Source organism: Anguilla rostrata, chromosome 3 (assembly GCF_018555375.3).
Source record: "Anguilla rostrata isolate EN2019 chromosome 3, ASM1855537v3, whole genome shotgun sequence".
Classification (NCBI taxonomy): Eukaryota; Metazoa; Chordata; class Actinopteri; order Anguilliformes; family Anguillidae; genus Anguilla; species Anguilla rostrata.
In genome coordinates, this window is record NC_057935.1 from 36,081,436 (window position 1) to 36,095,736 (window position 14,301).

The 14,301-nt window shown below is 41.6% G+C and overlaps 1 protein-coding gene across 3 annotated transcripts in view; it reads left to right on the forward strand.

Annotated features, from left to right (window-relative positions):
• The first annotated feature begins 2,324 nt into the window (after positions 1 to 2,324).
• ccdc141 (coiled-coil domain containing 141) overlaps positions 2,325 to 14,301 on the forward strand; it is a 49,137-nt gene continuing 37,160 nt past the window's right edge. The window contains exons 1-3 of one of the 3 annotated variants that reach the window (XM_064327341.1): positions 2,325 to 2,818; positions 4,053 to 4,175; positions 12,733 to 12,924. In XM_064327341.1, coding sequence (XP_064183411.1) covers positions 2,717 to 2,818; positions 4,053 to 4,175; positions 12,733 to 12,924 — 417 coding nt within the window. In that variant the 5' untranslated portion in view covers positions 2,325 to 2,716. The remainder of the gene's footprint in view (positions 2,819 to 4,052; positions 4,176 to 12,732; positions 12,925 to 14,301) is intronic. The other 2 variants (XM_064327340.1, XM_064327342.1) reach the window with 2 other exon arrangements.

A 14,301-nucleotide genomic window follows, 5' to 3' on the forward strand; every position in this document is an offset into this window, starting at 1 on the left:
GGAATTTCAGCTTAGTTACAGAATGCAGTGTGGACCAAAACATCTCTCAAAGAAAACAAGTGCAAAACCCAAAATCATTCAACAGTGAGTTATTCACCAGTTTCCCTTTCAGTTTTGCACACTGATTCAGTGCAAGCAGAGGTATGGTGACTGCTGCCCGGTGTAATCATGACAGCTTCTAAATTTAAAGTCTTGTGACTTAACTTGGTCATGCAGGGAGGGTTACTGGCTGATTTATCAAGAGCCTTCCAACAGATGGCCTGTCTTTCCAGGGCCAGTGATTTCCTTTGGTCAGCTTACATTTGTCTGATGTGCTGAACACCATCTTGCCCCTTCTACTTTCTCAGCTGTTTCTCCAGCAGAACAGCTGCCATGTCGTTACCACACAAGAAGCTGGCATGTCTGTAAATACTATTAAAAACATGGCCAAAAGCAACTTTTCCTGTTAAGCTTTGGAAAGGTCAGATTGGAAAAATATCAGCGAATACTTATTGTATGCTCTAATACTTATTGTTGCTCTATTTGGGAATATGGGACTGCCTGTCCTGAAGTCCTGTTTGGCTTTGCAGTAACTCCCCAAGTACACAATTATAATCTCCAGTCAGCCAAGATACTCTCCTGGCAGGCAGCAAGCGTGTTACTGGAAAGCATTTGGAATCCAAGATTCTCAGACACAAGAAGTCTTATGCGCATAACTGCCATGATTGGCCGATAGCCAGTAACAGTATAAAATAAATTCTGCTTCAACAGCACTAATTTCATCACCATAGCTGTGTTATTAGTATACTACAGCCTGTTTTTCCACTCGTGATACTTTCCACTTATTTTGAAGGATAGTGTTCCAACTGGAAATGTTAGTGTTAGAACGCAGTTGGGAAATGCATCAAATATTTTCAAAGCCAATGACAGAAAGTGATTTTCTGCTCTGATTTTATGAGCATAAATTAAATGAACTGAATACCATTGGGGGCGGGGTAAACAAATTATCTGGCATGCGTTCTGTACCATTCTGAACAGCCGATTTATTGAGGGCATCTCATTCCACAGTAAAACTCATTACATACCCAAGTGTGTAACCCAGTATAATTATTCACCTCCCCCAGAATTCCCAGTCTTCACCGTATTAATTACACACAGTCTCATTGTGTCCTTTCACAATGCACAATTCACAAACCACTGCACTATGACAGCTGCGTATTGGTAATACTCATTCACGTACATTTTTGTAGGTATCTCATTTCATATCTTAAATTATGAATGGATAGTCTGGCATCCAAAAACACTGCAATGCATTTCAATTAAAGGACAGTTTTTACAAAATGCATCATTAGACCTGGCATCTCCTACAGGTTGTGTATGAAACAATTGAATGACTGGTCATTTTGGCATGCAGAAATACTGCAGCGCATTTATGCATTTATTCCTGTGGGTTGTGAACAAGGCACATGCACTTTGACATCATGATGCAGGATGTGTTCCAGTGGTGAGTAACACAGTGAAGCTGCTGTTGTTATGGATGCCTTGACTGTGTTTGATTTACCTTTATACCTGCATCTGGGTATTCAAAGGCTAAAGGTAACATGCTGAAAGTTAACTGTATGCTTTAGGTCATAAATATTCATCAATAGAAGAGTAAGCAAGATAGCCCAGAAAGCTGAGCATTTAGAAGCGGCTGTCCAGCTGTGTTTCCTAGAGCAGTGAAGTTCCTGCAGTGTTTTTCCCAGGGCCTCTTCCTTCCATTGTGCATGAGTCAGGGGATTGTAGTGGTTTTTATCAAGACAACACTCCCGTTACATTCTGGCAGGCTGGCTCTCAAGCCATATTTAAATCAACCCAGTGGAAGTTGGAATATTACTGGGCGCATGGAATGCCTGAAGTTTTAAACATGTAACAGGGAGTTTGTAAAAAGGGTTGCGTGACAAAATGGAGAATTTATTAATTATGTTTAGGTGGGTTTCTAGGCAATCTCCTGCATGAAGCAGTGGGAAAAGGACAGGTTAGGATTGAAATGACATAGCCAGAGCTGCTCACCAGCTCTGTGTGTTTAAACACAGGCATTCCTGGGTGAAGGATTCTTGGCTGCCAATGGGGACACTGTAAAGGCTTCTCCAGAGATCTTGAGAGGCATTGTTACACTGATAGAAATGAATGTGAATATATTTACTTGTATTTTTATGCAGCGTGGTGATTGTGAATGCAGGGTATTGTTTGGATCTGACAATAAGAGGGAGTGAGAGTGAGACAGACAGAAAAACAGACAGACAAATGAGACAGAGACAGAGAAGTTGGTGTAGGGGGCATGTAGAGAGACCAGAGCTACTATACTAGGGGTGTGTCAAGTGACTCTCAACATACTGATAATCCTAGTGGATAGTCCTATTTTTAGCGCAGTCTGCTGTGCTCTGTCCGTGCCTGCACTGTGTTCGACGTTGGGAATCCATTCAAGCTAGAAGCCTCGACTGGGACTGCAGTGAGGAATCCACCACAGAGGGCTCCGTTTGGGCGCTGCAGGAACGGCAGGCAATCCAGTTGCTGGAGAGGAGATTTGGCACCGTTTACACTGACTCCCTCACTTTGGAAAGTGAGCAGCTCTTGAGAGGGACATCAAGTTGCTTGTGGTTTGAACTTCCCTGGATCTCTGGCAGAGGGGCTGAGGGTGAGGGCCCAGGAATATTTTGCCCACTTTGTGCTGAATGCAGAGCGGACCGGTGAGACCATGTCCAGTGAAGGTGACACCAGAGGTCAGCCTTCCGCAACAACAATCAGCACTGTTGCAGTGCAGGCTGGCAACTCTCGGCTCGTTGTTGCAGTTCTTAAGGTACTCGTCTCCAAACATTTAAGAACATGCGAGAAAGCCTGTTGTAAAGAAAGCGGCTGTAGCAGTTTGTTTTATTTTGGTCAGTTAGGCAGAGCTCAGATTTGATCTCAGAACAGTGTAACCATCATATGATGGTTACAACTTATATACAAGACAACTTATGAGTCCATTATATCCGGTAACATAACTATTTTGCTCGTTTTATCCTTACAAATGCATAAGAGAACTTAAAGAAATTGAAGGTCTACTGCAGAGAGCATATTGTATCATAATACCATATAATGTATGGTATTTTTCTCTGATCGTTTTAACTGAAAATGACATTTTGTATAATGGGATATCACATTTACTTTGTTTGAGAGAGCTTGTGTTATTGATCTGTCTGTGTCTGACAGTCACTAACCTCACAGCATCTTGTCACAGAATTGATTTCTCCACAGTTCTGCTGTAAAACTTATTCTTCCAATTTAGTTATAAACTTACAATGGTCATTTGATGGTGGATTTTAAATGTTTCCATTAAGCATGCACTAGCATAGTTGTAAGGCAGCGATGTGCGACAGGGTATGACATGCAAGTCTAATGCTTATAAAATAAATATGCCTGTGAGGTCTGCCAAAGACAAAATAGTGATATATTGTTTGAGTGGGATCATAACAAACTGCCAATCATTGAAGAATCATGTTGTAAGTTAGTTTTAGTCTTTTGTGTTGTTCCAGTTGTGCCAGTAGAGTGTCCAGTTTAGCTAAAATGATGATGTATTTGTTGACATTTCCTCATTAAAGAGACTATGGGAAGCATATGGCATTCTGAAATGCATTCCCCATTAAATGGCAGCACATTGCAATATAATCAGCTCTGGGATAGTTAAAACTGTAAGCGAATATAAGAGGATTCTCACAATTTACCAGTATGTGGATCAAGCTGGACATACTGGATCATACTTAAATGTAAATTGTTTGACCTTTATCCTTAGCTAATTTGTCAGGCGTCAGTTTGAATTTATTTAATTCACTGCATGTTCCCGCATCAGTGGAGTGTCACACAAATTTTTAGTGTCATGCAATGATGGAATGGCATAACACATAGGAGGTATGATCTAAGTTTTCCTCTTGGTACGCCTGTAGGACATTCTTTCTGTGTCATTTACAGTCTGCGAAATTCACACAGGGACCACATGGGTCTCCTGTTACAAATGGTTGAATGAAAAAGTGGCATGGCTTATGTTTTTGTAGTGCGGGCCACTGTTGCAGCTGCAGCTGGCCGAATCAACACCAAACCTTCTAGAGATTGGGAGCAACCAGGATGAGACCAAGAAACACCTTGATGAGCATGAGCAGCTGCTGACCAACCTTAAGGTAACCAGCTGAAAAGCACTGTCCAATGACCAGGGCTGCGTGTGTCTGTGCTTTTGTGGTTTGTTTCCAAAGCAGAAGTTCAGTCTTAGGGATCTTTTCAATCATACACTTTTAATTGCCAGTGTTTATGTAACACATTGTGCCCTTAGTTGCACAAGAGTATGATTTATGTTATTGTCAAAGAAAGCATTGTTTACCTTGTTTACCTTGCTCCATTTCCCAGTATAGCTCAACAAATATTTAAACTTTGGCCTCTCGCTTATGTCAGGTATATTATATATTATCACTCGTAAGTCTCTTCCTCTTAAAAGCCTTACTATGAGCCGTTGTGTAAGGTCTGTATAATTCAACCATAATTATCCATGTCTGCTGACAACTGTGTACTTGTATGAGATGACAATACAGAGACTGCTACTATTTGCTGTAAGGAGCATTACCTGTTACCCTGAGCCCTGTTGATTTTTCCATCAAATCTGAATTCAAATGGATTTGTGACTGCAATGACTGTATTGATTGTGTTGCATGTAATGGCTTAGCTAGTGCTTGTAAAATTGCAGTCTTGTGTTGTTTAATGGAATTATCACAAGTAATGCAAGTTGTTGGTCATTACAAGGTGTTGCAGGGGTTTTAAAAAAGTGAATGCTGACCATACATGCAGGAGTTGTAGGCATGCTCAATCCTCTCTGATCTGTGGAAAGCTAGTTACATCACTGACCTTTAAAAAGCCCTATACTCTCTCTGCTGTACTTGATATGTGTAAATATACCAAGAACTAAAGAACCAAACAATGTTTTTAAAGCAATAACACATAAAAAATAGTGTTGGTGCCCTCTACTGCCACTATACTCTAGTATGATGATGTTACTAATGTCCAGTGTCAGTAATTTAATGTGAAATTCTGCATTTTTAGAAAAGTTAGATTATGAAAAAGATGTATTGTGTGATTCAGACATTATATAGGCTATCAGTGGTATGTGTGTGTGCGTGGACATGTTTGTGGTTGGGGGAGGGGGGGAGCTCGAACAAAGAGCTTATTACAAAATTGTTGATATGATCAAAATGTCTGTCCACAGAATACAGTATCACAAAGAGACCCCTATTTGTGTGATAGGGGGACAATGTGGTGTGACTGATATATATGGGTTGCCAACTTATGGAGTAGAAGATAACACATCAATCGCTCATTTTAGTAAATGGCATCCAAAAACAAACATGGGACACAACCGTTGACGGCAACAATAGTACTGAATGTTTTACAAGTCTTGTGTATTTTAGCATAGCAAGATCTGTTGTCCAAATATTCTGATCACCCTGCTTACTATATAGTGAGCTCAATAATGTTTTTTTCTTGCTTTGTCTCTGTACTCCACAATTTTAGATTTGTAATCAAACAATTCACATGTAGATAAAGTGCAAATTCTCTGCTTTTACTGTTATTTTTATTTTGTTAACCTTTATTTAACCAGGAAAACCCCACTGAGATCAAAATTTCTTTTGCAAGGGGGACCTGACATAAAACACAAAGTTACAAATTTACACAAGATGGTAGACAAACAAGTTACAAGACATCAAACGGGGAATGATGCAACAGTGTAACAGTAATTAAAAAGCAGAGCAGGGGTTAAAAACAAGAGCATATTTCAATATATTAAAGAATTTTTTGAATACATTTTCGTTTCACCATGTAGAAATTAAAGTACTTTTCATACATCATCCCCCATTTCAGGGCACCATCATGTTTGGGACACATGGCTTCACAATTCTTTCTGCTTAATCAGGTGTGTTCCATTGCTTCATTATTTTATATAAAATAGAGGTTTTAGTATCTAGCCTTGATTCTAGGCTTTTGTCTTTGGGGTCTGTTCTTGGTGTTTTAACGTGACGATCAGTGCCAACGACAGTCAAGGAAGCCATTATGAGGCTGAGAAAAAAATCAGATTTAGGCCAAACCTGTGCCTTAGCAAAATCAACTGTTTGGAACATAATGAAGGAGAGCAGTGGTGAGCTCAGTAATCACAAAGGGCCTGGTAGGCTAAGGAAGACATCTACATTTATGACCAATTAATTCTCACCATGATCAATAAGAACCCCCAAACACCTGTCTGACAGATCAGAAACAGTCTTCAGGAGGCATGCATGGATGTGTGGGTGATTACTGTCTGCAGAAGACTACATGAACAGAACTATGGAGGCTACACTGCAAGATGCAAACTACTAGTTAGCTGCAAAAACAGGACAGCCAGGTTACAGTTTGCAAGTACCTAAAAGGTCTTGTGGACAGATGAGACCAAAATTCAATCCAAACTAAGTACCCTACCTCGTCTGTGAAACGTGATGGTAGGGGTGTTATGGTTTGGCCACGTGGGGGGGCTATGTATAGAAATTGCTGTCATTTCTACATGTTGAAACCAAAATATACAACAATTAGAGCTCTTAGAACATTTTTGTCATTCAAGTTAATAGAATAATTTGAGTTGTGGATGGTCATTCATGTTAATTGTATCAGGAATTCTACTACAAGTAAATATGTCATTATAATACTTTTAATCAAAATACTAATGAAATGTGTCCAACAATATTTTTTCATAACTAAATGATTAGTATCAGGAGATTTTGCCACATAGTTTGCATGTGAAATTGCTGGAATGTCATTCTGTGACAGAATTGTTTTCGAACAATTAATATTTTTTAACTGTTTGGGGATTGTTCAAATCATTACATTATCTCACACTCAAATTAAAATCTAATCAGAATGTTCCCTAAGGTTCTTGGAAAATTTCTGTGTTAGCTGAATCATACACATAACTTTCATTTTTATAGATTGCTAAAACTTATAGTTACAGTATAAAACTGCCTGTTAAAAAACAGCAGTCAGCAGTGATCCAGGTCATACGTTACTCATGCTGAGAAAGTATGCTGCCTTAGAGGCTGCTCGAAGGCATGGCACTGAGCCACTGTTCAAAGGCAGCATGCCTTTGGCATAAATTAAGTGCTGCCTGTAGCCTTGTACTGTATATAGTGTTTACCATGAAGAATCCGCAGTATATGGGATATATGGAGCAAACCATGAAGATCCCAACCAAGCAACACAGTGAGTGCAACCAGGTATACCAGTGATAGTAATGCTAATTTCTGGTTTTAGTATAAATTGGAATAACATATCATGAAGGTAACACAATCGCTTAGTGTATAGTAACCTCAAGCTAAGTATATGATGATAATTGATATATCTTTCAGGCCTCATATTATTTATTTTTTTATTTATTTTTACTGCGTAATTTGGCATCCAACATGGGGCTGAACAAGTCCAATTCTCATCCTAATTGGGAGTGTTTAAATAATTGGCATTGTGAATAGTGTATGAAATGTCAATTCAGGAGTGCAGGCATCCAAGTTTCTCCTCTGAAACACGTGGTGTCACCAGCCTGCTCCTTGCACAACAAAGTTCACATAGAGTTGAGCTGAAGGAACAAATCTCAGCAGAGGGCAATAGAGAGCAATGAAATTCGGACCTCTAACTGATTGAACCATCCCATACCCTTGCTCGACACAATCGCCAGCTGTTCAACTGTTCATCACCCTCTGGAGCTACTGGCCACAGTCAGCACTGACATGGTCAGGATTCAGTCAGAGACAATGGGGCCCATTGTTGTACCACAGTGTGGTGCCTTAAACGAATGAGCCACCCAGCACCCCAACACACCTCATATTATAAATAAGGTTCAAGACAACCAAACATTTCTCTTGTTTGGTGGAAGGCCAAAAAAAACTTTGGGTGACCACTGCATTGATTTCTCACGTAGCAGGTGCCGATAAATGACTAGCTGTTATCAGTGAGAGACATGTCTCTCCGCTGAGCTAGCTCTTTTACAGTGCCACGTAGTCTGCAGCTTGGGGTAAAAGTCACTGGTTCATGATCAAGGGCGAGGAGGAGTAAACCTGCTTCAGTGGGAGTGCTCCCTACATGGGCTTGAATGGCATAGCAGTGACTCAACAAGGGACAGGTGGTGATTCCAAATTGGGGGAAAGACAAGGGTGGCAGTGTAATATAACGGGTAAGTAACTTAAAGGTCACAGGGCTGAATCACAGGTAGGGCACCGACGTTGTACCTTTGAGCAAGGTACTTAACCTGCATTGCTTCAGTGTCTATCCAGCTGTATTAAAGATACAATGTAAATGCTATGGAAAAGCTGTGTAAGTCGCTCTGGATAAGGGACTGCTAAAGGCCTGTAATGAAATATAACAGGGAAGAAAAAGTCACTGCCACAGTCACTGTAAAGGTGAAGGAAAAGCAGCACGAATGAGCATGCCACAACCGAATATCCTTTTAACTTTACATTCATACACTTTTGGTTTTTTGAGTGGAACATCCAATTAAAGAATAGCAGAAAATGTAGCAGGACATGCAATCACAGCTTTTTTGTGGCCCATTAGCCCAATGGTCCACCCTGCAGTGAACACTAGATATAACACTAAATCAAGATGGCGCCAGGATCAGCTGCCTCGGTACAGTGCTCTCTCGTACCTTGTTTGTTTTTGTTAGTTTGTTTTGTGTTAAGCGAACCCACCAGGATCACTTTTACTACCGAAGAATTGCTGAACATCCGACGTACCATACCATCTGATCTGAAACCGGACTTTTCATACTCAACGGACGTTTTTAACATTTTACTGAGTGGAGCAGCAGGAAATGCAGACGGAAAGCGTGCAGGAGCGCTGGTCCGGCTGCGACAGTGGGGTTTTAGGATCCCTCTACCTAGTATTCACCTCGCGAATGTCCGCTCCCTGGGCAACAAGATCGACGAGCTGCTGCTACTCAACAGAACCAACAAGGATTTCTCTCGCTCTGTGGCACTGTGCTTCACAGAAACCTGGCTCAGTGAAACTACACCGGACTGTGCACTACAGATACCTGGGTTCCATCTCCATAGAGCAGTCCGCGTCACAGAACTGTCGGGGAAAACCTGAGGCAGCGGAATCTGCTTCTATGTGAACGAAGGTTGGTGTACCGAGCGATGTTACAGAGCTAATGAAATCCTGTTGTCCAGAACTGGAAACTTTATTCATAAACTGCAAACCGTTCTATTCACCACAGGAGTTTTCCTCCACAATTCTGGTCAGTGTTTACATTCCACCCCAAGCGTGCGTGGGGGAGGCGCAATAGTGGCTGGCTGACCAGATAATCAGCGTGGAGCAAAAACACCCAGACTCTGTCCTTATAGTTTTGGGGGACTTTAATGGAGAAAACATCAGCCATAAACTGCCCAAATACAGACAATTCATCAAGTGCCCCACCAGAGACAGTAACATTCTAGATCATTGTTATACCACATTAAAGGGTGCATATCGTTCTCTCCCGCGTGCAGCCCTGGGTCTCTCTGATCACTGTTATCCCCGCCTATAGGCAGAAACTAAAATCTGTCAAGCCTGTAGTGAATACAGTGAAAAGATGGACCAGTGAGGCCAAGGACACACTACAAACCTGCTTTGATTGCACTGGAGTGTATTTGAACAGGCAACCACTGATCTGGCTGACACTGTAACATCCTATGTCAGTTTCTGTGAGGACGTGCATTCCCACAAAGACTCATACCAGGTACAATAACGACAAACCCTGGTTCACCACCAAACTGAGACAGCTTAGCCGGTCCAAGGAGGAGGCATACAGAAGGGGGGGACAGAGCCCTGTATAACCAGTCAAGGAACACATTGACAAAGGAGATCAGGGCACCCAAGAGGGGCTACTCTGAAAAGCTGAAAAACAGGTTTTTGGCCAATGACCGTGCGTCAGTGTGGAAAGGCCTGTGGGACATCACCAACTACAGGAAGTCATCCCCCTTCACCATGGAGAATCGGCAGCTGGCTGAGGACCATAACGCGTTCTATAGAGGGTATGCATTGACGTCACTTTCTCACCGGAATACGCCCCCTCAGTCGGACTGAGTGGCAAAACATGCTGCGACATGGCTTCCTTTAGTAGAGGAAACTGCAAAACCAGGAGTAAAACAAACGATTATCTGCTTAAATTAAAAGCAGTTGGACTCGACAGTGATCCTTACAACTTACCAAAGAACCAGTGGTCATTGGACATTCAACAAGAAATTGGAGCTCTCTTTTTACCGACTGCCGAAAGCTAAAGAAAAGAGAAACAAATGGTTCGCTGCAATTCGCAGAAACAACTGGAATCCAGGCACCGAAACATGGATTTGCGGTTGTTATTTTGTGTCAGGTATGTTGGATTTTTGGGTAAAATCATACCTTAATTTATATTCTTGGCTAGCTAACACTATCTAACCACCCCCCCTTTGTTTGTAGAACACAAGGCTCATCATCATGGATGTTTTTTAATAAATGCTGACAAAAACTTTAAAGTTACACAGAATATAAATGAAAGATGCTAAATATTTAATTGATGAGTAGTCAATACAGTACATAACTTAAGGTATGATTTTACCCAAAAATCCAACATACCTGACACAAAATGACAACCGCAAATCCACGTTTTGGTGCCTGGATTCCAGTTGTTTCTGCGAATTGCAGTGATTCATCTGCTTCTCTTTTCTTTAGCTTTCGGCAGTCTGTAAAAAGACAGCTCCGATTTCTTGAATCTATTTGTACAGTCAATCGCACAACAGCTCTTTCCCATTTTAGATGTGTTTTTTGTGTTTTCGCGGCATTCAAGCTGAACGCTAACGCTGCCACTCAGTAGTCTTTCTGCCTCTCAGTGGGTGTAACCAGAGTGACTTCTACTTACTGTGACGTCATGTGCATACCCTCTATTGTCGCTTTGAAAGGGCAATGGTCACACCCCTCCCCCGCTCCAATTCACACCTAGCACTCACACCTAGTACTATGCTTTCTATGTATATATGTCTATGATGCTTCCCCCCGCAGCCCCTCCTGTACAAACTCTCACCCAGCACATACAACAATGTCATGAAGTCCTTTGAGAGGCTAGTGTTGGCCCACCTGAAAGCCATCACAGACCCCCTGCTGGACCCCCTGCAGTTCGCCTACCGGGCCGACAGGTCAGTGGACAATGCAGTCAACATGGGATTACACTACATTCTCCGCCATCTGGCCTGCCCAGGGAATTTTGCACAGATCCTGTTTTTGGACTTCAGCTTGGCGTTTAACACAATCATCCCGGAACTACTCCACTCCAAGCTCTCCCAGCTCACTGTGCCTGCCTCTACCTGTCAGTGGATTACCAGCTTCCTCACTGACAGGAAGCAGCAAGTGAGGCTGGGGAAACTCACATCCTGCACCCAATCAACCAGCACAGGTGCGCCGCAGGGTTGCATGCTCTCCCTACTGCTCTTCTCCCTGTATACCAAAGACTGCACCTCCAGGGACTCCACTGTTAAACTCCTGAAGTTTGCGGACGGCACAACCAACATTGGTCTCATACGAGATGGTGACGAGTCCGCATACAGAGGGGAGGCTGAACGGCTGGCCCTCTGGTGCAGCCACAACAATATTGAGCTGAACACACTCAAGACAGTGGAGATGACAGTGAACTTCAGGAGACATCCCCCTCCCCTGCCCCCCTCACCATACAAGGCAGCACTGTGGCGACCGTGGAGACCTTCAAGTTCCTGTGAACTACAGGGACCTGAAGTGGGAGACCAATATTGTCTCCATCACAAAAAAGGCCCAGCAGAGGATGTACTTCCTGCACCAGCTGAGGAAGTTCAACCTGCCTCAGGAACTGTTGGTGCAGTTTTACTCAGCTGTGATTGAGTCTGTCCTCTCCACTGCCATAACAGTGTGGTTTGGCACTGCCACAAAACAGGACACACACTGGCTGCAGCGCACCATTAGGTCTGCAGAAAGGATTATTGGTCTAAAGCTGCCCTCACTCCAAGATCTCTACACCACCAGAGCCAGGAAGCGGGCGGGGAAGATCATTGCCGACCCCTCGCATCCTGGCCACCACATCTTTGAACTCCTCCCCTCCGGAAGACACTTCAGAGCACTGCATAGGAGAACCAACAGACACAGGAACAGCTTCTTCCCAAATGCCATCACTCTCATGAACAATTAACCCAGCAATGTGACCTGCCATTGCATGTCCTCAGTACAATGCCTGTCAAAAATAGTCATACATACCCACAGCCATATTCATAGTGCAATAATTTATTCATACACTCATATTTGCTACATATTTATTCAATGCATATACACAACGCACTTTCACTACTGCTTACTGTAGGTAAAACCTACTCTTGTTGTTGTTTGTCATTGTTGTTGTTGACCTTGTTGAATGTAAGCACAGTGTGAGTTACTGTGAACCGGAGTCAAATTCCTTACATGTGAAAAAAGCATGTTTGGGCAATAAACCCGATTCTGATTCTGATTCTGGTTATCAACAATGAAGCAACGCAAAATGTTTTTTCATAACTGTTTAATGGGTAGACATTTGTTTAATGTTCTGCTTAATAGCTTGGCTCATTATCCTTTACCTAAAAGTATACATGTTTTAATGTATTTTAAGGATATGTGAAATGCACACTTTTCTCTGAGTGTACGTCATTACTCACATCTATCTTTCAGAAACATGAACATGGTGTCTGGGGTCTGCTGTCTGAGGCAGATAAGGTAGCACAGAATAAGAAAAATGAGGTGGATGTACATGTGGCTATGGCCAGCACACTGAGCGATGCCTGGAGGACCTTAATCGCACAGCTGGAGAAGCGAAGGTCCCTTCTAAACTTGGCCTCAGATTTCTTCGACCGAGCCCTGGAGGTAGGAACTTCAGACCAAAAGACCAATAGCTTTGTTGCTTTCAGGTTTGAACCTAAAGGATTGACTGTTTCAGCATACTGTCTTTGTCAGTGAAATGTTCAAAATTGCTCATGGAAAATTAAATAAAACCAAATACATTGCACTTATATGGTTTTATGATAACATATTCTACCACCATTACAGATGACACGACAATTTATTGATCATTCATATCATGTGACTGGAACACTTGCAGAACTGCTTATGGTTTTCAAAAACATCACAGTGAAAAGGGCATTATTCAGTTTTATTGTGAAAAGTAAAATATTTATTTTTAGTCTCTGGAATGAAATCACACAGCGCATTGCATAGTAGCTGTTCATTACTTGGTTTGTCATTGAGGCTCTACATTCAGATTCATGAATATTGCATCCACTAATTCATTGTAAAAGTAGATTAAATGAAGTTTGTGGCAGATTCTTGGCAAAGGATATACACTTATTAATGCATGGATACCTCTTTCAGAAAAGTACTTAAGTACAGTTGCAAAAAGAGCAATTTTATATAAGGTCATTTTCATCTGTAAGCAAATTCAAGTTAAGACAGATGTCTCAGATTTACCTGTCAGACAGATAAATTGATCTATTTATTCTAACTCACTGGCAACTGTGTAGTATAACGAGTAAGGAATTGAACTTGTAACCTAAAGGTTGCAGGTTTAATTCCCAGGAGTGCCATTCTACATTTTAATTAACCTGAATTGCTTTAGTATTTCAGCAGTATAATTGGACACTGCGTAAAAATGCAAAGTGTCTGTAACTTGCTCTGGCTTGTGCAAAATGCCATGAATTTTATGCATTGTACAAAAGTTCACCAACTACTAAGACACAATGCATGGTGGTAGGAAAAATTATATACACTGTACCCTCAGAAAGTTTAAATCCATCTTTGCTGAGGTGTAAAATAGATCTGTGATAATGACCGTATATGAATGGCAAATGAATGCAATTTTTCAGGACACATAAAACAGCCGTTCCTCAAGCTGTTAAGCTAACTACAAAGTGCAATTGATCTTTTGGGTTAGAATCCTACAATAGAAGCAAATTATATAGAAGATTTTTATAGAAGCAAAAACAATAAACAGGATGCATTTGTCATGTGACAGGTATGGTTACATGTGAAATGCTAGTTCGAAAATGACAGCTTGACAAAGCAGGGAGGTTTTTTTCTGTAAATCCAAGTACATTCGCCATATTAATTAATGTCAGTGCCCTTTGTCTCCAACTGTGACACTGAGATAGTGAACTCTGTACAGGAAAACACTGTGCTGTGCTTTAAAATAGGCAGTGAAAACACTTCACTTTAGTGCTGGAGCACCACTGAATATCTAAATGTCTG